This window comes from Epargyreus clarus, unplaced genomic scaffold (assembly GCF_041222505.1).
Source record: "Epargyreus clarus isolate Ecla_fem2 unplaced genomic scaffold, WU_Ecla_fem_2.2 ptg000005l, whole genome shotgun sequence".
In the NCBI taxonomy this organism is placed as follows: Eukaryota; Metazoa; Arthropoda; class Insecta; order Lepidoptera; family Hesperiidae; genus Epargyreus; species Epargyreus clarus.
The window spans coordinates 13,630,799-13,652,242 of record NW_027332213.1 but is presented as its reverse complement, the minus strand read 5'-3'; the positions used below and the strand labels follow the sequence as shown (position 1 = coordinate 13,652,242).

The 21,444-nt window shown below is 33.8% G+C and overlaps 1 protein-coding gene across 1 annotated transcript in view; it reads right to left on the bottom strand.

Annotated features, from left to right (window-relative positions):
• CCHa1 (neuropeptide CCHamide 1) overlaps nucleotides 1-13,244 on the bottom strand; it is a 46,394-nt gene extending 33,150 nt beyond the window's left edge. Inside the window, exons 1-2 of the mRNA XM_073093647.1 lie at nucleotides 13,206-13,244; nucleotides 1,588-1,720 (exon numbers count right to left, since the gene is read on the bottom strand). Coding sequence (XP_072949748.1) covers nucleotides 1,588-1,693 — 106 coding nt within the window. The 5' untranslated portion in view covers nucleotides 1,694-1,720; nucleotides 13,206-13,244. The remainder of the gene's footprint in view (nucleotides 1-1,587; nucleotides 1,721-13,205) is intronic.
• Nucleotides 13,245-21,444: the final 8,200 nt, after the last annotated feature.

The window sequence follows — 21,444 nt, the reverse complement described above, 5'->3', positions numbered from 1 at the left end:
TACTAGTGGTCCGCGGACCATGTTTTTTTACGACTCGAAAAAATGAACTTGCTTGATCTTTGAAACAGAAAGCAGTTGGAACTGTATTCTTGTCATAAGGCAGAAATAGCCATGACAGAGGTGCTGCCACATTCGAAGCACGAAGGACTCTACTTTTAAATATAAAACTATTTTAATGATAATAAATTTTGAATAATTAGAAATGTTTATACAGTAAATTACTAACATTGTTTATGTAGCATAGTATTAGTGCAAGAATAATAACATTTACAAACGTTTATGATGTTTATACATTACTATACAGGATGATTCGCTGTCGTTTGTAACCGGAATTAATGTGAACACCCCGTAAATCATAATATTCATATGTGACGAAGTGTCATTATTCAAAAGCCTTGAAATTTACCAAAATGCACAATAATGTACATTAAATTTGCTCCATATTACTTCTTAGTTTTATAGCAATAATAATACATACAAAGAAATCGTAAAATTTACATTAGTGATTGAGGTTAGGATAGGTTTTGTTGTAAATGAATAAACATGATTTTTAGAATTTCGGGCAAAAATGTAACTTAATTTAAAGCAAAGCTATTTGTTTTAGGGTATTTTTTAGACTTTTAAGAAGTTATACATAATTTTTCATTAAATTCTTGATGTAAATCAAGAAATGCCTAACCTATTCTCAACAACAAATATTTAAAACCTATGTTTAAAAGCTTGTATAGATTTGGCAATATGTCTAGATTTAATTTAAAAAATGTAACTTTCTTACTTCTAATCATTAAGTACTTACATTCTTATTCATTTATAATAGTTACAAAAAATACAGTACTTAGTTTAAAGTTAATTTTTCTCTAGCTAGACCCGTGGGTTGTTTTGCAATCACGACTGAGACAAACTTGTCGCATTAATCTAGTCTCGGAATAATGGGATCATAACACGTTCCTGCTTAGAATAAGTTGGTGTCAAGCCGGATACATGAGTTTACCTATTCATAAACATATGTTTATGTTTATGAATATTGTTTGTTTCTTTCTTTCTTTTTTTAATGCACTATACATAAACATAAATAACTTGTGTTGTGGTACATCTTAATGACTATTGTTTTTATGTTTCTTTCTTTTTTGTACGTGTCTGTGTATGACACATTATATATGAGTAAGATTTTATAATAGAAAATTGTAGTCAACCCGGTAAAAAATTATAAAATACTGTTCTTTTGTAACACCGAAGTGGCAAGCATGCGGTCCACCTGTTGGAAAGTGACTTTTGCCCATAGACATCTTTAATCAACCCTAGAAAAGATTGGATAGAATCTTAACTCAGGTCGATTACAAATGCTTTGCTACCCCTTTTGAACTAAATTCCTATCGTCTAGTGTAAGTCTCTTACCGCTCATCATTGTTATGCAGATAAGATTAAATTAGTCCCATTGAAGGTAGTCAACACATGGGTTAAGATGGTGACTATGAAGTTCAACCATAAACACCACACTTGCTCTACAATTAATTATCTAGCAAACTTATACTATAAGGAAGAAATTGGCTCTGCTGCACTTTTTTTGGTAGAAACCATTTTTCTTACCTGTAGCACATTCAGCGAGGCAGATAAAGAGCAGCAGCGCCAGGATGCCGGTGACGGAAGCCCTGGAGGAGCTGGCCTTGGTGGAACTCGATCGTTGCTTGTCCATTATGCTGATGGGTTTCTTGTACAGTATCTGAAACAATGAGATAATTTCTGTTAGTAATATTGTCGCTAAGACATATTTGCAATATTTGCAAAAGAAAAAAAAGTAGATAAATTAAGGTAATGAATAAAGCACCTTTTCAAAATATTATTTAATTCTGAAAAATTAAATTTGTATCACTTATCAGATTAAAATATTATTATTTATTTTAGTTTACAGATTCGTTTTTATCATCTACCTAACTGTTATGCAGACAATACAAGAAAAGTCAGATAACTCAGTTGAGTAATGATAGCTCAGTCAATTATTACTGAAAAATATCGGCATTATTTAAATATAATATTACAAAACTAACTAGCTGACCCGGCTAACGCTGTGTTGCCATATAAATAAAAAAATGTTAAGGGTGAACAACCCCTATCACTTAGGGGTATGAAAAATATCGTAGCCAATTCTCAGACCTACTGAATATGCATATAAAATTTGGTGAAAATCGGTAAAGCCGTTTCGGAGGAGTACGGTAACTAAAATTGTCACGAGAATTTTATATATAAGATTAGTAGCAAATGAGAATGCAATTTCATGCAGGGGAACTTCGTGCTCGGTTCCTCCTTCAATTCCATAACGCGTGTTTTCTATCTTAATGTAAAAAAAACATAAAATGAATCTACGAGTGAGATACTAATTGAATATCACTTTGTTAATAAATTACCATAAGTTAGTTTCAAACTAGTATTCGTAGTAATACCATTAGCGATGTTTGTCGCACTGTCCAACAAGTGTTAGCTGCGAACACAAATCTGTCTAACCAAACAATTCCATCCAAATACCTGGATGTGTACAGCGAAATGGCAAAGCTGAAGGAAACTAGTTCCATGAATATGTATGGAAGCAGTGATGGCTTGTTGGTAGGGTTGTGAAAACATCGATTTTTATATCAATCAATTAGTATCGTTCAATAATCGATTTTGAAAAAGTGTGTGATTATTGTGTACGTTTTTTGAATCGGGTTTGATTCGGTACGCGCTTTTCATTTTTCGAAACTTGCGAATGAAAATGACAATTGAGATACTTTGAAAATTATGAAAGAGAATATCATAAAGAAACATCATAGCAAACTTAAAGGGGCTCAAAGCCTGCTAAGCCCCAATAATGACAGCTATTAATATGCAATCTATCCACTGCAATCAACGATTGAAATTTTACCATTTCCAGTATGAAGAGTATGTCAAATATTATTTTGGTAGTGATTAGATGAATTTGATTTTTCATATATTTTGGTTTGTGTGAACTATTAATTAAAAGAAAGAGGCACAAAAGAAAACATACTAAAATTCTGACATAAAATACATTCGACAAAAATATAAAAGCTAATTTATAGGAGTATAAATTGATAAGAAATATATTTTTAAAAGAAGAGTGAAAAGGTCAATTGCAAAATTACTTGAGTATTTGATATCCATTAAGGATATTATTTTCTATTTAGACTCAGTAGATTCCGAATACATCTAATAAGTTGATATTTATATCTCTTTAGGTTTCTTAGGATTCTTTTCATTTAAGGCTAATATCAATTAATAACCACGACAAATAAGTTTGAAAGGTTGAAGTATTACTTAACACTACTTATATGTACGTTATTATTTTTTAACACGCTTTTATTAGCTAGGGTTGTATGTATGTAACTATGTAACGGAATCTTAGAACCCGATTACTATCCACTTTGAACGTTCAGTTTAATTCAAAATTTTGAAGAATTATCAAAAACCGATGACAATACACGATATTAATAATTTTGTACCATTGTCCTTATCAACATCCTCAGGATTAACGATTTTCGAAGCGAGATTGTTTGAACGCCTTAGAGAAAGTTCATCGCAAAGTTATTAGATCGACAATTATTGCTTTTTAGTTCTGTTATAGCGTGCTTTTTAGTTTTGAAAATAACAATGTTATTAAGGAAGATAAATATAAATAAAAAACTAAGTACAATTCCGAATAGTTCAATTTAGATTTCAAGTTTAAAGTTTCGTATCGTATTCAGCTATGTATACAATGGATCATAAATTTGTTATGTATAAGTAATCAAAATATTTTATTGTTGATGTACAAACTTATATAAGAAATTAACTATCGTTTGCTATAATGACAAAGGAAACCTACAAGTTCGGCAGTTATTAAAAATTTGTTCTCAAAGGTGTGTGATGTGTATCTATTGCCCGTGCCCAGCAGCAGGAATGGGTGGGACATGGCCTAAACCCCTTCTACTCTGAGAGGCTACTCGTGGGCACGAGTAGCCTCTCAGCAGTGGGAGAGTAAAGGGTTGACGACGCCAATCTACAAACTTATGTAAACACGCTAAATACAGAACTTAACCTGTGATAGCCTAAGCTTTTACAATAATAACCTGGAAATCCGTTTTCAATAATGTAAATTATTTTAGGGCACTGACCTTCACCTTACACATTTAGCACTTACACCTGGGAGTAATACAGTATCAGAAGATTATTGGTAAGATTTTTTTTTTTTTTATAATATTGGAGTAGCAGACGAGCATGCAGTCCACCTGATGGTAAGTGGCTACTGCCGCCCATGGACATCTGTAATCAACCCCAGATAGGATTAGATATTCCTACCTGAGGTCGGGCACAGATGCGCCGCTACCCCTGAGGACTAAGCTGGAACGCCTCGGAAAAGTCTGTCTCCCTTACCACACCCTTCAAACCGGAACACAGCAGCGCCTAACACTGCTGTTATTAGGTAGAAATAGGTGCAGCGGTGGTGCCGCCGGAGTCGAACCACAGAGGGTTCTACCACCTTAGATAAGATATTAATAAAACTACATAACCAATTTCGCTTTGCTTTGATATTTGAGGAATATTTCAAGGAAACCTACTAACCTGAAAGATTTTTGTAATGTACCAAAATGTATGAGCAGTTTACTAAACCGTACATGTCCAGCGTGAGATTGCTATCAACCGTTCTCATTTTGGGAGATGACATGTGCCCAGCAATGGAACCGTAATGGGTCGATGAAGATGAGTCTAATTATTTGAAAGGTGGTAGAGCTAGTACGGTTAATAGACTAAAACAGAAATGTGACAGTGACTATTTGCCATCAGGCGACTACGAGCCGTTTTCTCCTCCAATCTAATAAAGAAATATAAAGTAGCTTCCTGGCGCAACGTTATATTTCGGACCTATATTTTTGAGGTAAAAGAGCGCAGTTTCTTTAATTTTTTTTTCAGTCCTGTTAAAGATTTTTTTAGACTTATTTCTGAGGCCTGTCCGAATCAAAAATAAACCCGTAGATTTTGAATATAACATGTGAGTTTTATTGTACCTATACTTTGATTTGTTTAAAATAAGCATATGAATTAAGAACATAGTAGTTATCTTAAAATAGTCTTATTTATTAAAAAAACTATTTCACGCTTTACCTGTTACGAAGACCAAACTTGATTTTAAAACTTTATTGTTATTTTTGTTAGAAGTCAATTGGCTCGTTTCAAAATCACTCTGTTATTCATCAAAGGTTTTCTGGAGGTGTTTATTCAATAAATAGTCTTGTTCCAATAATAATTTTGAGGGTTTGGGACCATTGATGAATTGTTCGCTTTTAATTGGGTAAGTTTTGTCGAAACTAAATGTTCAGTTTGGTTAAAATTATTAGTGGGCGTGATAACAAAACTTTTTAAGATTGTATTAGGTTAACTGACTTCGATTGTTTATCAAAAATATTTGAGATATTTTTTAGGTGTTATTATTGTAAAATTCATGGCTACAGTTTTCAAAAGTATGAATTCAAGCGATTTAATACGTTAAAGGGAAAGAAATGTGTTATTAAAAGCTATTAACAAATGCTTCATTGTCTAACATTCGTTTAATAAATAATGTAATAGATCTATTTATTTCTTTTTTATATCAAAGTTCCTTTTTGGAGAAGTTTTTTATTTTAGACATTGTCAAATTTCCATCTTTAGTAGGTAAAAATTGGACAGGTTGATTATTAACAACGGTACTATTTTTTTTTAAGAAAAATATAATTATTGTCAAAATTATACGAGATTCCAATCAAGAATATGATGTTTTACACTCCTATAAAATGTAAACTTAAAGAATCAAATCAAAAAAATATTACTTAGACACAATGTAGAACTGGAAACTGTTATAGGTCAAACTATAACCGTAAATCTGTGTCTAAAGAAAACTAGCATTAATAAAAACTTGTAATATTTATATCAGTTGCGGAACTAGAAAATGTTCAGAATGGTACTACGTTATTGTTTTATAAAACATAAATCCTAGAGATAGATTCTTTCTAATCGCGGCGCATATCTGAAGAAAAATGAATAAAAGATTATAATCGGTGTACGGGTTGCGGTGTAGGCGACGCGCGGAGGCGGTTTGACTTAAGAGAGTACTTAAGTACAGTTTTGAAGTTTTTATAACCAGTGGTGAACGTACTGTTACGAGTTCATCGCAATGCCTTTTTAAATCATTGTTATAAATAATGAAATGTCAAATGTCTACTGGAAAATAAGTAGTAACCACGGAACAGAAAAAAGGTAAACGCTTAAACGCTTTCTACACTGACAGCCCCACACTAGGATTCTCTGTGTCGTGGGTACCATGGACACAGACATAGACAAATACACAAACACCCAGACCCAGAAACAGAAATCTAAATTCATCATTTATGCTCAATTTACATTGCCGCGGAATGGAATGGAAGCTAATTTTTGCAAACAAATTCTGCATAGCATAATGAACTTTATGTCAATTGTGACAAAATCCACAGACGGCGCCGACAGTTGTTTAGGGAATTCTCGAGAATGCGCGAAGATTCCCCGGATAACGCGCAACTTTTTTTGGCACGTATTTAGTTTGTGCGTTCCACAATTGACATAAAGTTCATTATGCTATGCAGAATTTGTTTGCAAAAATTAGCTTCCATTCCATTCCGCGGCAATGTAAACTGAGCCTTAGACATCTGTCTGACCGGGGATCGAATGCGGGACCCTTTGCGCGTCAAACCGGTATGGTGGCCGCTCCGCCACGCGGGTCGTCAAAGGTTGTAACTAAGAAATACTGTAGCGAAATACATTGAACGAATGTATTTTGATTAGACTCTTATATCACGAGGAATTTACAGGCAGTTATTAGCTTCACCCGGAGCATCCCCGTGAATAGTTCTAAAATATTTAAGCAATAATCCGTAGACCGAGCAGGAGACAGAGTGAAAGCATTCGATTCAGAAAGAAAATGGCACGTTTTTATGATTCAAGTTAGGATAGGTCTTTATTAAGTATTGGTTTTTCCAAAGGTTTATTGGTAAACCCGTGACATTTTAAGGATTCATAATGGAGTGATGAAATACGTACAAGCAACATAAATCACAAGATTAATAACAGTCAAAACGCTACAGTCTGTAACTTGCACAGTCGTGAGCAGCATTTATCTCAACAACGCATTTGCATGTCTCTTGTGAGGAGACAAGCTACATCTCGTAGGATACACACGCTGAAGTTGCTTCTTTGTTTCTTTTTATACAACTGGATAAATGCAGAAATAGAGCGAAAATGGTAAATGAGTGCAATTAAGTGGCATGGCATTTACCAACTAAACTATATTCGTTATTACTAATTTGCATCACATAACTAAGTGTGTTGTTAGTTACTTCAGAAATATAGGGGCAATATGTAAGTCGGACATATTGCCCCTAGACATTACGGGCAAGACAATGGAGAAGATAATAGAGGGTAGGCGGGCAATATGGAATTTAAAGTCGAAAAAATAATTTAACTATTCTTTTACAACCATTTTTTGGTTATAGATACCACAAACGTGGTCGCAGACATTGAAGTCGTAATTGCAAAGAGTAAAGAGCTTCATATCTGTATCACATAATATGGTTATATTGCATTGTATCTAGGCAACACGATGTCGGGAAATTAGATTAAAAGAGCTCTCCGTTCAAGTCTATTATCTATTATGTATTGATCCGCGTGGCGGAGCTGCCACCATGCCGGTATGACGCGCAAAGGGTCTCGGGTTTGATCCCCGGCCAGACAGATGTCTAAATGATGAATTTAGATTTCTATTTCTGGGTCTGGGTGTTTGAGTATTTGTATGTGTGTGTTCATCGCACCCACGACACAGGGAATCCTAGTGTGGGGCTGTGAGTGTAGAAAGCGTTTATTATTAATATTATTATTATTACTTCCTCCTTTTAAACATTGCAATAGTCTATGGGTGAATAGCTCCATCAAATAGGAATCTATGTTTTAATAATGGCAATTTAACAGTTTCATACAGAACATGGGTTGCTACTTCTGAGGAATAAGATCACATTATATTTTAGTCAAGCTGTATTGACATCTCTTGACTGACACGTAAGAAGTACTTTGTTTTAGATATACCTCGGCGGTACCTTCTTGGTCGAACCATACTGTATCTACCACATTAAACGATCTAGAATTCTTACTATCACAACAATTTTATTTTTTAAAGAAATAGGTATGGTATGAGAAATAGGTACGGAGGCGGTACCGCCGCAGGCGAACGTCATATAGTTCTACAATCTTAAAAGTATTTTGTAAAATATTGCAAACTACCTACACAACTATTTATATTGTCATATTATATATGAAGGCGGACACAACAGTTAAAAGGTAGCCTCGTAGGCTAATTTTATAGGATTGGAGCAGCAACGTTCTACAATTAAAGGTGGTAGAACATTTGAGGTTCGGCTCCGGCGGCACCACCGCCACACCTATTTCTGCCTAATAACAGCTGTGTTAAGCGCTGCTGTGTTCCGGTTTGAAGGGTGTGGTAAGGGAGACATTCTTTTCCGAGGCGTTCCAGCTTAGTCCTCAGGGGTAGCGGCGCATCTGTTGCCGACCTCTGGTAGGAATTTCTGGTCCTATCTGGGGTTGATTACAGATGTCCATGGGCGGCAGTAGCCACTTACCATCAGGTGGACTGCATGCTCGTCAGCTACTCCTATGTTATAAAAAAAAAACGTGACTGCAGTCCACCTGATAGTACCCATCACTGCCACCATATGAACAACTCCTCATAGAGCAGGTTCTATCTGAAATCTTCTGTATCTTCTTGTCTGAACTATACTGACTCTACCATTTTTCATAATAGTGTACCTAATATTGTTACGTAATAGACGATAGCGTGCACGATTACTCTCCATTGCCCTGTATCCAGCGTATCCTATGCAAATTAGTTTCATGATTGACCGCTTTGTCATTGTCAACATAATCTGAAATTATCTCGGTTTACGAACATCCTGACATTTGGAACTGTTAACTATGATAAGATTTATTTAACATAACATAGTTTATATGTATGTGAGGTTGAAGGTGGTAGACCTTTGTGGTTCGACTCCGGCGGCACCACCGCCACACCTATTTCTGCCTAATAACAGCAGTGTTGGCGCTGCTGTGTTCCATTTTGAAGAGTGTGTTAAGGGAGACATACTTTTCCGAGGCCTTCCAGCTTAGTCCTCAGGGGTGCGGCGCATCGGTAGCCGACCTCAGGTAGGAATATTACTAATTCAATCTGGGGTTGATTACAGATGTCCATGGGCGGCAGCAGCCACTTACCATCAGGTGGACTGCATGCTCGTATGGTAGCATAGGAGTAGTCCTATTATATTATATAGAAAATATATATTATTTAAAAAAATGGGAGGACTAAATCTTGCAATAGAATATTAAATCAGTTAATCGTTAACCGTTAACTTAAGTTAATTTAGTGACGTCATTCTGAATCCAATATGGCGGGCCCTCAAGATGCTGAACATATTGATTTTATGCATTCCATGGCTTAAATGGGTTAAATGGGTGTAGTGTGGAACAACAAAGGGTTCTACCACCTTTAAATTGTGCTACTTTTCCATTTAAGTTCTAGTGTGAATGCCAATATTTTAAATTATGTGTCTCTATCCGTCATTTCGTAGAGGCGAAATATGTTTCTTTGAACGGCTCTACAGTGGTGGAGATATGTTTGACCGATTTCCACATAGTTCAGCGGGTTGGAGCTTATTTTACGTTTGAATGAGGATAGATTGGCTTCCCCTCAACTGGTGAAATGTTATCAAAATTAGACTATTTGATTTTAAAGTATTTTGTGTTAAAATAAATAAGGTTTTCTAGTCTCATACTTACATACTAGGATTTATCCTGTGGGTATCATGGACAAACAGACGAATACACAAACACCCAGACCCAGAACCAGACTAGACCTTGAACACAAATCTAATTTGCCATTTAGATATGTCTGGCCGGAAATCGAACCTAGAACTCAGTGAGTCAGACCGATACGGTAAATGCTTTGTCCCGTGGGTGGTCTAATATAATGAAAAACTTGTTGCCAAGGAGGCATTTATTATTTTTAGATTTTCGTAGATCTCACGAAAAATATAATCAATCTCATATTTATCTTCCACGTAGTTCCAGAAAAAACTTTGATATATTTTTCATATGAGGAAAAAATGAGAATTATTAATGTATGTTATTTTATAATCTTCAACGCAAAGTTCCAAAGTTATAAATAAAAAAAAATATTAATTAAACATTTCATTTAATGAGTCCAAAACATATTTTTACAAAACGGCAAAAAGTTAGCAGTGTTGATTGTTATTAATTATTGACAGCATTGATTAAAATCGTAATAAATGAATATTTCGAGACACACTCATCGCCCCATTTTATTTGTTTTAAATTCCATTGACACACACAGAGACGGTTACAAAAACACCCAGAACCAGCAAGACCCAGTACGGAATTCTAAGTTCATTATATGCATTTTCGTTTAGCGAGGATCGAACCCGGATCTCTGCAAATCAGTTTTGCGTCATAGCATCACACGTGAAAAATAATCTTAAAATAACGGATACAAAAACCACTCACATGAAATCACTGAAATCCAATTGAAAACGGATTATTTTGAGCCCATTAATAAAATTGATTGAGATTTATAGAGAATGACAATCGTATCTTACTTTCATTTGTTTTATGGCAACTTTATGGGAGACGATACAATGGCGAGTCTTCCCAAATTAGTTCAATTTTTAATGTGCTGTTTAAGTTATACTTTATTATAGATGTCGCTAATGATAATGTAGTCCTAATATTTTTTAAAGGTTTTGTATGGATTCTATATATAATAGGTTTTTTATATACTCAATGAACTTTTCTCTCGTGCATATAGTACATAATTATAATAAGAAAACAGTTATAACTACAAATATTATTACATAAAATATGAGTTTAGAACCACTGGATCTATTCATTTATCTCTTGTTTGCAATCGATTTTATTTTTATAAATAACATAATATCATTTTATGAAAATATCAGTTGTAAATATTATTTTTAAGAATGTAAATTTAATGACCTATATAAATTGATTTAACATTATAATTTATTTTACGTTCATTTATTTTATATTTAAATATTTAACCGAATTTATAAAACAGACAGACAAATTTACACTTTTTTGTGTATAATATTGTTCTTTTAATTAAAGTATTTTAAGTATGACTGTCACCCGAAGCCTTTCATCATAAGACAAAATTCTTAAAGGTTTTAACATGGTACATAAAATTCATTACAACGTAAAGTAGAAATTCTGAACCAAGCATTTGAACAATCTTTTATAAGAGCCAACGCATTTCACTATTTTTAAATTATGTGTCTATGATTTTTAGCATCGACACAAAATTTATATTAGGTACTTAAAGCATAGATAAATCAATATGGTGAAAAAATCCTCAATAATATGAATATCGATGCTACTATAGTAACAATATTATAACAATGTAAAAAATAAAATTAAGTAAAAATGTTAAAATTATTTAATAAAATATTCAATTAAAATAATTGTGTATTCAAGCTATTTAATAATTTACACTAATTTAGCACATTAAGTGTTAAAATTAAGTGATCTTAAAAATAATTTTATTTTAAGTTATTCGAATTTTGGCAGTGTTATTTATTGCATTTCCCTTTAAGAATACTAAAACATTTCTTAATTTTCCGTATATTCGAGAATATTATTTGAATTATCTATAAATAGATAAAATTCCGAAAAAAAAATATATTTTATTAAAAAATTAAAAGTTAATTTAACGTTTAGTAAAATGTATCATCAAGACCCACAAATTGTATTAGGCCATTTGGATTTGACCTAATTGATTCGAAATTAGTTTGCACACTACTCTATGCTAATATATCGAAATTCTTTGATAAATACTAGTAGATGCACATATAAAGACGTGAAACAAAACGTAAAAACATTAATTATTATATAAATGGTTTGTAATCGACTTTTAATCGACGAAGTGTGAATTTTATTGGTATAAAATTTAATTATGTGTGTAAATGGATCGATAATAGGAAAAGTCACAAGGTTAAGAAATTGGGCCTTTCATTCGAGGAGTCTGAGGTTCAAATCCCAGGCACGCACCTCTGATTTTTCAAAGTTATGTGCGTGTTAGAAATTAATTATCACTTGTTTCAACAACGAAGGAAAACATTGTGAGAAAACCTGTACGCCTGAGAGTTTGAAAAAAAGTTCTCAAGGATGTGTAAAGTCTATCACTTTGAGAGGCGATCCTTGTCCAGAAAAGAGAACAGTATGTAATATATGTATATTATATCTATATCACAAACCCGCATGAAAAGGAATAATAATAATGTTTTATTATAATGACAAGAAATTAATTATTGATTATCTAGGTGTAAATTTCGTAATAAATTCACTATATTAATTGTATATTTTATATATGGAGTGCGAAAATAAAGAAAACGCATTTCGTTAAATATTGGTAAGGAGTTTTGCGTAATAAATACTGTAACACTTTTTATTTCTTCTTCGTCACCAGAAAAAGAATTTAAGAATATCCGTGTAAATATTATTAACTTTTTTATTTAGTTTGGTAAAGAATGTTTGACAGGAAGACCGCATTTGTATTATATATTTTTTGAGTAATAACAGTTTAAAATATAAATATGATAATAATTATTTTCATTTCACATTCACTACTCGCTGTTTTTAATGCAGTGCTTAACATATACAAAGTTTATTAATAGAAACTATTTATTTAATTAATCCATATTATATGGACTTCAACTGCGAATACAGATTTAAACATCTTTTCTAAAAAAATAATCTAGGCACTTTAGATTTAAGATTTATTATTTTAATAAATCCTATTTTTTTCAACGTAATGCAATGTGGCTTAGCAATCTGGTATACGATTGTTTTCTTTTATATACTTTATTATAATTTAAATAAATCCCTTAGGTATTTATAATTTATATGTTTATGAATGAAATAATCGAAAAAAAATATCACGTTAAAATATTTACTTTTATTTTAAAATTCGAATTCGAGTTCCAATTTTAAAAATTAATAAATGATATTAGTTTTAAATCAAGCTTAAAAAAGAAATAAAAAAGAATTTTTGTGTACGATATATGAAAAATCGAACTCACTTGTAGCGTATCGTGTCGCGAGTGGCACAGCGCGCGGCTCTCAGGTGTCTACTCCAGCGGCCGGCACGCGCGCCCTTATATACCAAACTCGGTGAATATTATTTAAAAGTGCGAATATTGTTGCGTTTTTTTTTTCAAAAATAATGAATTAAATTTATCACTAGCTTGTATATTTAGTAATATGATCCCTTAATGATATAATTGTGTTGCATTTTATTTTAAAAATGTATATAGGTGAAAATTATGACTTGAGACTTCTAAAGGTCACAAAGGTATAATTATGTAGTCTACAGTATACAGCCAGTATTTTGGACTGAACTAATATGCATTGAAATAGTATAGTGATGATCCAGGCCTACTTAGGTGAGGCCTATCCCAGCAGCGAGACATTAAAGTCATGTTTTTTCTTTTAAGATTGGAGTAGCGAACAAGTTTGCTGTCCATCCGATGGTAAGTAGTCAATGCCATTTATGGACATTTGGACCAACTCCATAAAAAACAGGTACCACAGTCATAGGTCGTAGCCGATCACAGATGAGTTGCCACTCCTGAGGACTGGATAGATAGAAATGGATATGGCGGTGGTACCTTTTTTTTTTCTTGACGACGTGGGAGCGACGCCGGGTTATGTGGGATTTTTACCGCACTAAACGTTTGTTGGAGAACTCCGGGATCTCCGACGGAACACAATCGGAGCCCTCCAAGCGCTATGCCCCGATTGGGCTCTACTCTGGGGGAGCAGTTTTCGCTCCTCCCACACCATGTAATGTTTACGACGGTATGCGACCACACATTTTTTTTTTTTTTTTTTTTTTTCTTTATTGGTTCACTAAACTGGACATAACACATTACAACAAACATAAGTATATGCTACTTTACAAAAACTGACTTTTTAGTGGTAAGTCCTTCTAGAAGTGAACACTACATGCATTAGAAAGTTTTTGATTACACTTCAGAAATACAAAATAAATTCTTTAAAAAAAATTTTTTTAACAAAGGTTAATAGCAATATACTTAACAACTTAACAATATTAATAAAGACAAAAATAACTTAATATACCTATCTACTTAACAGCTATTATTTGATTTTAGTGAAATAAAGTAATTTTTAATTGACATTATTGATGCACCAAAAATATCGAGGTCGCTGCAAATTTTGTTATATCCTGAGCACATTCGATAAAAGGCAGAGTGTTGTCCATAATTTGTGCGACAGATTGGTAGTTTGAATGTTGTTCTATTATGAAGACGGCTATTAGGGCGTGGGACAGCTAGGTTAATTTTATTAAGCAGATCAGGACTATCGACTTTACCAGTGATTAACTTGTGCAAATACACGATATCAGCAATGTTACGCCTTTCTTCTAGTGACGTCATTTTAAAGTGAGCAAGTCTAGAGTCGTAGGATTTTAAATTACGACAGAGATTATTTGAGTAAGAGAGGTGATAGAGAAATTGTTTTTGAAGTCTTTCTAATCGATGGATATGCACGGCATATGTCGGACTCCAGACCGGACTGCAATATTCTAACAAAGATCTTACATAACTATTAAAAAGTAGAATGGGAATTTCAAAATCTTTAAAAAATCTAGTTTGACGTAAAACAAAACCAGCCAAACGAGCTCCTTTTTTGGTAATTGAGTCGATGTGCTCCCGAAAGTTAAGCTTGGAGTCAACAACAACACCAAGGTCACGGATGCTAGAAACTTCGCTGATAATTTCGTTATCGATATAGTAACTAGCCAACATGGGATTCTTTTTTTTGGTAGAGAATTTTAAATGATAACATTTTGATGCATTCATTTTCATGAGGTTCTTTGAACACCAGCTGCTTATAGCATCAAGGTCATTCTGTAAAGATCTTATATCACCTTGACCTTTTATGGTTCTATATAGCTTGAGGTCGTCAGCAAACATTTGGTAATTTGATATTATGCTAAGGCACAAGTCATTGATAAAAACAAGGAAAAACAAAGGACCCAAATGTGAACCTTGGGGCACGCCAGATGGAACTGTTTTTGGATGGAACACATACCGCCGTCCTTCCCGGGGTCGCTAGCTGGACGGTTCGAGCTCCCACTCTTGTCACCCGCAACCCCGGAAGCCCCCTTTTAGTCGCCTCCTACGACAGGCAGGGGATACCGTAGCCCTATTCTGGTCCCGGAACTACAAGGACAAATGGCGGTGGTACCTACTAACATACCAGCTCCTTTGAAACTATTTGATAAATCCCTTCTCAGAATGAAGAGTCCGTAGTCCATGGTGATAGGACGCGTATTGATATACTTTTCATAATTTTGTGAATTTGGAAGTCTCAGGAAAATAGCCTTCACTGTATTTTGGTTCGCCGTTTAAATAAGCGCTCATCAATTTCCAATTTCTCTGTATATGTTTTGTTAGAAATTGGTTTTTAATCAGAATTTTCGTATACGTAATAGGTATGTAGTTCGTTATATCCTTCATTTGAAAGATAAAATATTTTTAATAAGATAATAAAAGATTTAGATTTAACCTACATGTATATAGATTAAGGAAGTTGGTTTTATTTAGAAATGAATTTACGTTATTAGTATAACTATAAATTATTAGTATTGATGTTTTTTTAATAATTTTGTATAAATTACTATTATTAAATTAGCCTGTGTAAGTATTTGAACTTCGCCGCTAAAGTAAATAAAATTAAAATTTTCAAATAAAACGTCTTATTTGTTAGTCAATTTATTAAAACTTTCTAACAATTACATTGAAGCTATGTTAGTCATTTAATGTGATATTATTATATTTTAATTCATATTTTTTTGCCTAATTTCATTGCGATATTAATATTTTTTTATTAACAAGTATTAAACGAGTATGCAATCCATCTAATGGTAAGTGGCTGTTGCTTCCTATGGACATCTGTAATCAACCTCGGATAAGATTCGAGTCTTACCTGAGCTCGGTCACAGATGGGTTGCTACCCCGGAGGACTTGTCCGAACGGTTCGGATATGTATGTCTTCCTTACCACACCTTGCAAACCAAAACACAAAATATAACTAGAACGTAAATTTCTGAATGTTGTATGTTTAATATTATAAATAAAATAAGATAAACACTTTCTACACACACAGCCCCACACTAGAATTCGCTGTATCGTGGGTGCCATGGAGACACACAGAGACAAATACACAAACACCCAGACGCAGAACAGATATCTAAATTCATCATTCAGATATCTGTCTGGCCGGGGATTGAACCCGGTATCCTTTGCGCGTCAGACCGGTATGCCACACGCATATTAATATTTTGTATGAGTCTCCTTAAGCTAATCTAAAGAGTCTTATTTGTGCACTGTCAAAATATATTTAATACTGTTTAATTGATTTTTGTACAAAAAACCATTTTTATATGATTTGCGCTCAAATTCACAAAATCTGAAAACTTTTCAATGACCGCCGTATTTCTAACAAAATAAAACTAAAACAAAAAGTTACACGGAATTCTATCCTACACCGTTTTATTTTACCATCTTCCAAGTCTTTTTGTATTTTATGAAAGATACTTTTTTGATCGTAAAAGTAGTTGCCGATTAAGGTTTCTGTTATTGTTTTACTTAGTTTTCATTGTGTGCTATGATTTTTTGATGGTTTGTGGTGGAGCGGACACCATATACACAAAAGGTTCTGGGTTCGACCCCCGGCCAGACACACCTGAATGAATTTAGATATCTATTCTTTGTCTGGGTGTATTCGTGTGTCCATTATATTCAGAGTCATTCGATTTTAAAGCGGTATACAGATAGCTCCCAAAAATCCCTCAATTTTTTTTTATAACAAGGTGCTTTGGCATTTATTTTGAAATGAGACAAAATTAATTGAGACCTTCTCTTACTTTATTTTGTCTAAAATACTATCATCATGAAATTTCGCAAACTAAATCAATATTTTACTAGCCGTCTGGCCCTAAGCATTAAAATAGTGTTTTCAGGATCCAAGACATTTAAAATAGCTATTTTATATTTAAAAGAATTTTTAAAGAGCATTATTCACTTATAAAGTTATATCATAAATTATATAAAAATAATTTTAAAGGTGGTAGAACCCTTTGCGGTTCGACTCCGGCGGCACCACCGCCACACCTATTTCTACCTAATAACGGCAGTGTTAGGCGCTGCTGTGTTCCGGTTTGAAGGGTGTGGTAAGGGAGACAAACTTTTCGGAGGCGTTTCAGCTTAGTCCTCAGGGGTAGCGGCGCATCTGTGGCCGACCTCAGGTAGGAATATCTAATCCTATCTGGGGTTGATTATAAATGTCCATGGGCGGCAGTAGCCACTTACCATCAGATGGACTGCATGCTCGTCTGCTACTCCTATATTATAAAAAAAACTGATAAATTAAAAATTAATTAAAAGTCATGAGTTCCAATGAAAATATAATGTGTTTAGGTCGTAATCTACCAAATATCATCATCATCATGAACCCATTATTATCCCACCGCTGGGCACGGGTCTCCTCTCAGAATAAGAAGGGTTAGTACACCGCGCTGTCCGTGCGTATTGGTAGACTTCACATAGCTGTAAGATTTTTTTATCAATCTCTCAGGTATGCACGTTTCCTCGCGATGTTTTCAATTAATAATTTATATTAAATTACAATTAATATCTAATACGCACATAACTTTGAAAAAACAGAGGTGCGTGCCTGGGATTTGAAACTCGGACCCCTCGATCAAGAGACCGAGTTTCTTAACCATTAGGCTATAAGCTATAACTGCCTTATATATATCAAATATCACTGAAGATTGAATTGGAATAGTGTAAAAAGATTACACTGTTTAAATAGAAAATATGAAGCAACACTATATTTCGGAACCTCAAACTAATCATGGTTTCGACTATTTTCGAAATTCTTGTTATTCTACGAGCGTTAGTGAGCATCGTCTAATTAAAAGGACTTCTAGGTTACCTCTTTTAGTGGCGAAAAAATGCTCGCCGAATTATAGGGGCAGTAGGGGGTGTTTAAATAGAACCTTTTCAAAATGCAAATTACGTCACTAGTTTGAACCCTTCCTCAAGAAAACTATACCTATGATATGGGCGTAATATCATTAGAAAGTAAGAGATATATATCAATTCTAATAAGTTATGACTACGACAATATATATAGGACAGATTAGCCTAACTTACAAGATGCGTGGGTACCTGTGATTTCCTTGTTCACGTGACTTATGACAGAGATATATTCATTTGACAGAAATAATGGTTGTCGCTATTGCCTTCCTTCTCTCACCCACTTACGATAAATTGCTGACATTGAGAGCTTTTAAGCACCTAATATAGAATAGGGTGTGTCATCTAAGTTAGAGGTAAATAACCTGTAAACAACCTTAGATTGTCGTATTAATCATAGATTGTGATAGTAGATCCATCCATCATAACACGTTCTGTTTGACGTTTAAACGTCTATAAATTATTATATTTTGGCAGTAGAGAGTGATATGACACAATATCATAATTTGTTACAGAAAGTACGTCATAAAAATCGTTATAAAAATTAAAAATTCGAATGCTAGACTTAGATACCGCGAATTGGCCGAGTAACTCGCCGAACAAAGACAAGTAACCATTCCGCACGAAGGCTGACGTTGGCCGAGTACACATCACGGATGAGTTCTCTTTCTGTTATGTAACCAGGAACTACAATTTCTTTTCCAGAACTATTTTAGTGCAACACAACCAGAATTATTCTTACTTCCTTAGCTTAGGTCTGTTTGACCAGTACGTAGCAACGGTACATATTTAAAATAATAATGGCATTGTCATTAAATGATATAAAAATATTAAAAGCGAAAATAGAAATTATTGATATGTAATTTTAATAAAACTCATATTACGAACGATTGACATGATTTCATTATGACAAATATTTCTAAAAGGCTTAACAATGACTAATATACCTGTATGACAAATTAAAAACATATTTTCTTTTAAGTTTAATGATAGATGTCGCTTTAAACACTAAATTTAGCCCAGAACACAAGTTGTGTATATAAACACGTTGCTACGACACCCGTAGGCGTCTACATTACATCGCCTACGTGCGGAGCTACAAAGCTACGAAGCTCTACGGCTACATCTACTACTAGTGAGTTTGTGCTTTTGCAAAACTTTAAAAATTTCTCTTAATAAATTTTTGAGTTAGTAACATAGTTTTTAGTGCGGGTACTAGGAAAGGTGGTGCAAGGCTGTCATTTCTTTTATACTATCTATTGATAATACTTTGTAAAATCAAAAGAACTTACATAAAGTCATATTCATAAACGCTAATCGTATATTTTTTATACAGATCTTTTTTTTTTATAATATAGGAGTAGCAGACGAGCATGCAGTCCACCTGATGGTAAGTGGCTACTGCCGCCCATGGACATCTGTAATCAACCCCAGATAGGATTAGATATTCCTACCTGAGGTCGGCCACAGATGCGCCGCTACCCCTGAGGACTAAGCTGGAACGCCTCGGAAAAGTATGTCTCCCTTACCACACCCTTCAAACCGGAACACAGCAACGCCTAACACTGCTGTTATTAGGTAGAAATAGGTGTGGCGGTGGTGCCGCCGGAGTCGAACCACAAAGAGTTCTACCACCTTCATGAATGTTTTCTTATGAGTTTTTCTGTATCTCTTCAGTTACTGTGTGTGCACCTCGGCTAGTCTCTGGATTAACTCAATCTTATCTTAAGATCTGATCACTCATTAGTGAGATAATCTGGATGCCGTCCTACTGCCGTTTTCCTTTACTGTTTATAACATTAAAATCTTATTGCTCTTTGATTTCGAAATCTGTACGGGTTTAGTTTTATTTTGTTTAATCTGTTTCATCTTTTTGTAACAGAACCACTATATTATTATCCGTTATTAATAATCTATCCAATGTTTGTCTACTAAAGATCGACATTTGACAATTTCTTCATACTCGTACTAGACATTGTCAAGGTTCGATCTCCGTAGGTAAAAATTGGATAGATTGAATATTAGTAATGGTTATCTCTCAACATTATTTCACTGCATATTTTAATGTGCTATTTAAGGTACTATGAATTAAATAATCATTAAGTATGTGATCCGTGAAGATTTCAGTAGCAGAGCTTTTTTAATAACATAGGAGTAGCAAACGAGCATACAGTCCCATTGATGGTAAGTGAGACCTATGAGGCCTAACTGGAACACCTCAGAAAAGTATGTCTCTCTTTCCACACCCTTCAAACCAGAACACAACAGCGCTTAATACTGCTGTTATTAGGTAGAAATAAGTGTGGCGGTGATGCCGTCAGAGTCCAACCACAAAGAGTTCTAGCACCTTTCAAAAACCAATCAAATTCGACCAATCAATATTCGACCGTTTGGGGACTCTTATTATATTTAAAGTCAGTTTAAGCCCTAAAATCATAAAAATCGCTAGCCCACATACTTTGTTATATAAAAATACACTACTTTATAGCAATATATTTTATAACCAATTGAAATATAAACTCAGAATAAATTTAGTTTAGTGAAATCAAGATTTGAGGTCTTTGAAGGTTCAGATTTATTTATTACATTTCCGCGTAACATTTACGTATTTCGGGCTCAGGCTTTTGTATATTTGAGTCCTTTAAGAACTCGTCTCATTAAGACTAGGTAAGCGATATCGCTTATAAAAATCGTTCACTAAATATGTAATTAAAGCATTTTCATATTTGGCGGAACGACTTTCTAAGAAATATACATTTTAAATATACAAATCCGCAGCTAAAAAAAATTGTCGACAACATAAAATGTACAACATAATATCAAGTTTTACTAGACATTAGTTAGTGATAAGACAATCCAAGAATGCTTCTTGTGAAGAAGTGAAAAACTTGACACTTGACTAAAAGACCTGATTAACTATGGGCCTACTAGGAAAGAAGCATTTTAAAATATAAATTTTCACTGAAATATTTCTACTGAGCAAATTAGCTCGAGCTACCTAATCATATCAAACATCTGCTCGAAAGAGTTTTCGATTTTAGTTTACTAGTTAATCTTTTATGTTCAGACAAGTTCTTCGGCGGTCTACTCAAATTTCTGGCACACCCTTGTGTTTTTATTGATAGTACCTACTACTTTTTATACACATTTTTCAATCGTACAACCGTGTATTCGCAGAACGAGGAATTTTAGTTTATTTTTAAAACCTCTTCACATTTTTACTTTTGCGTAGGCTACTCTTGAGTTGAGC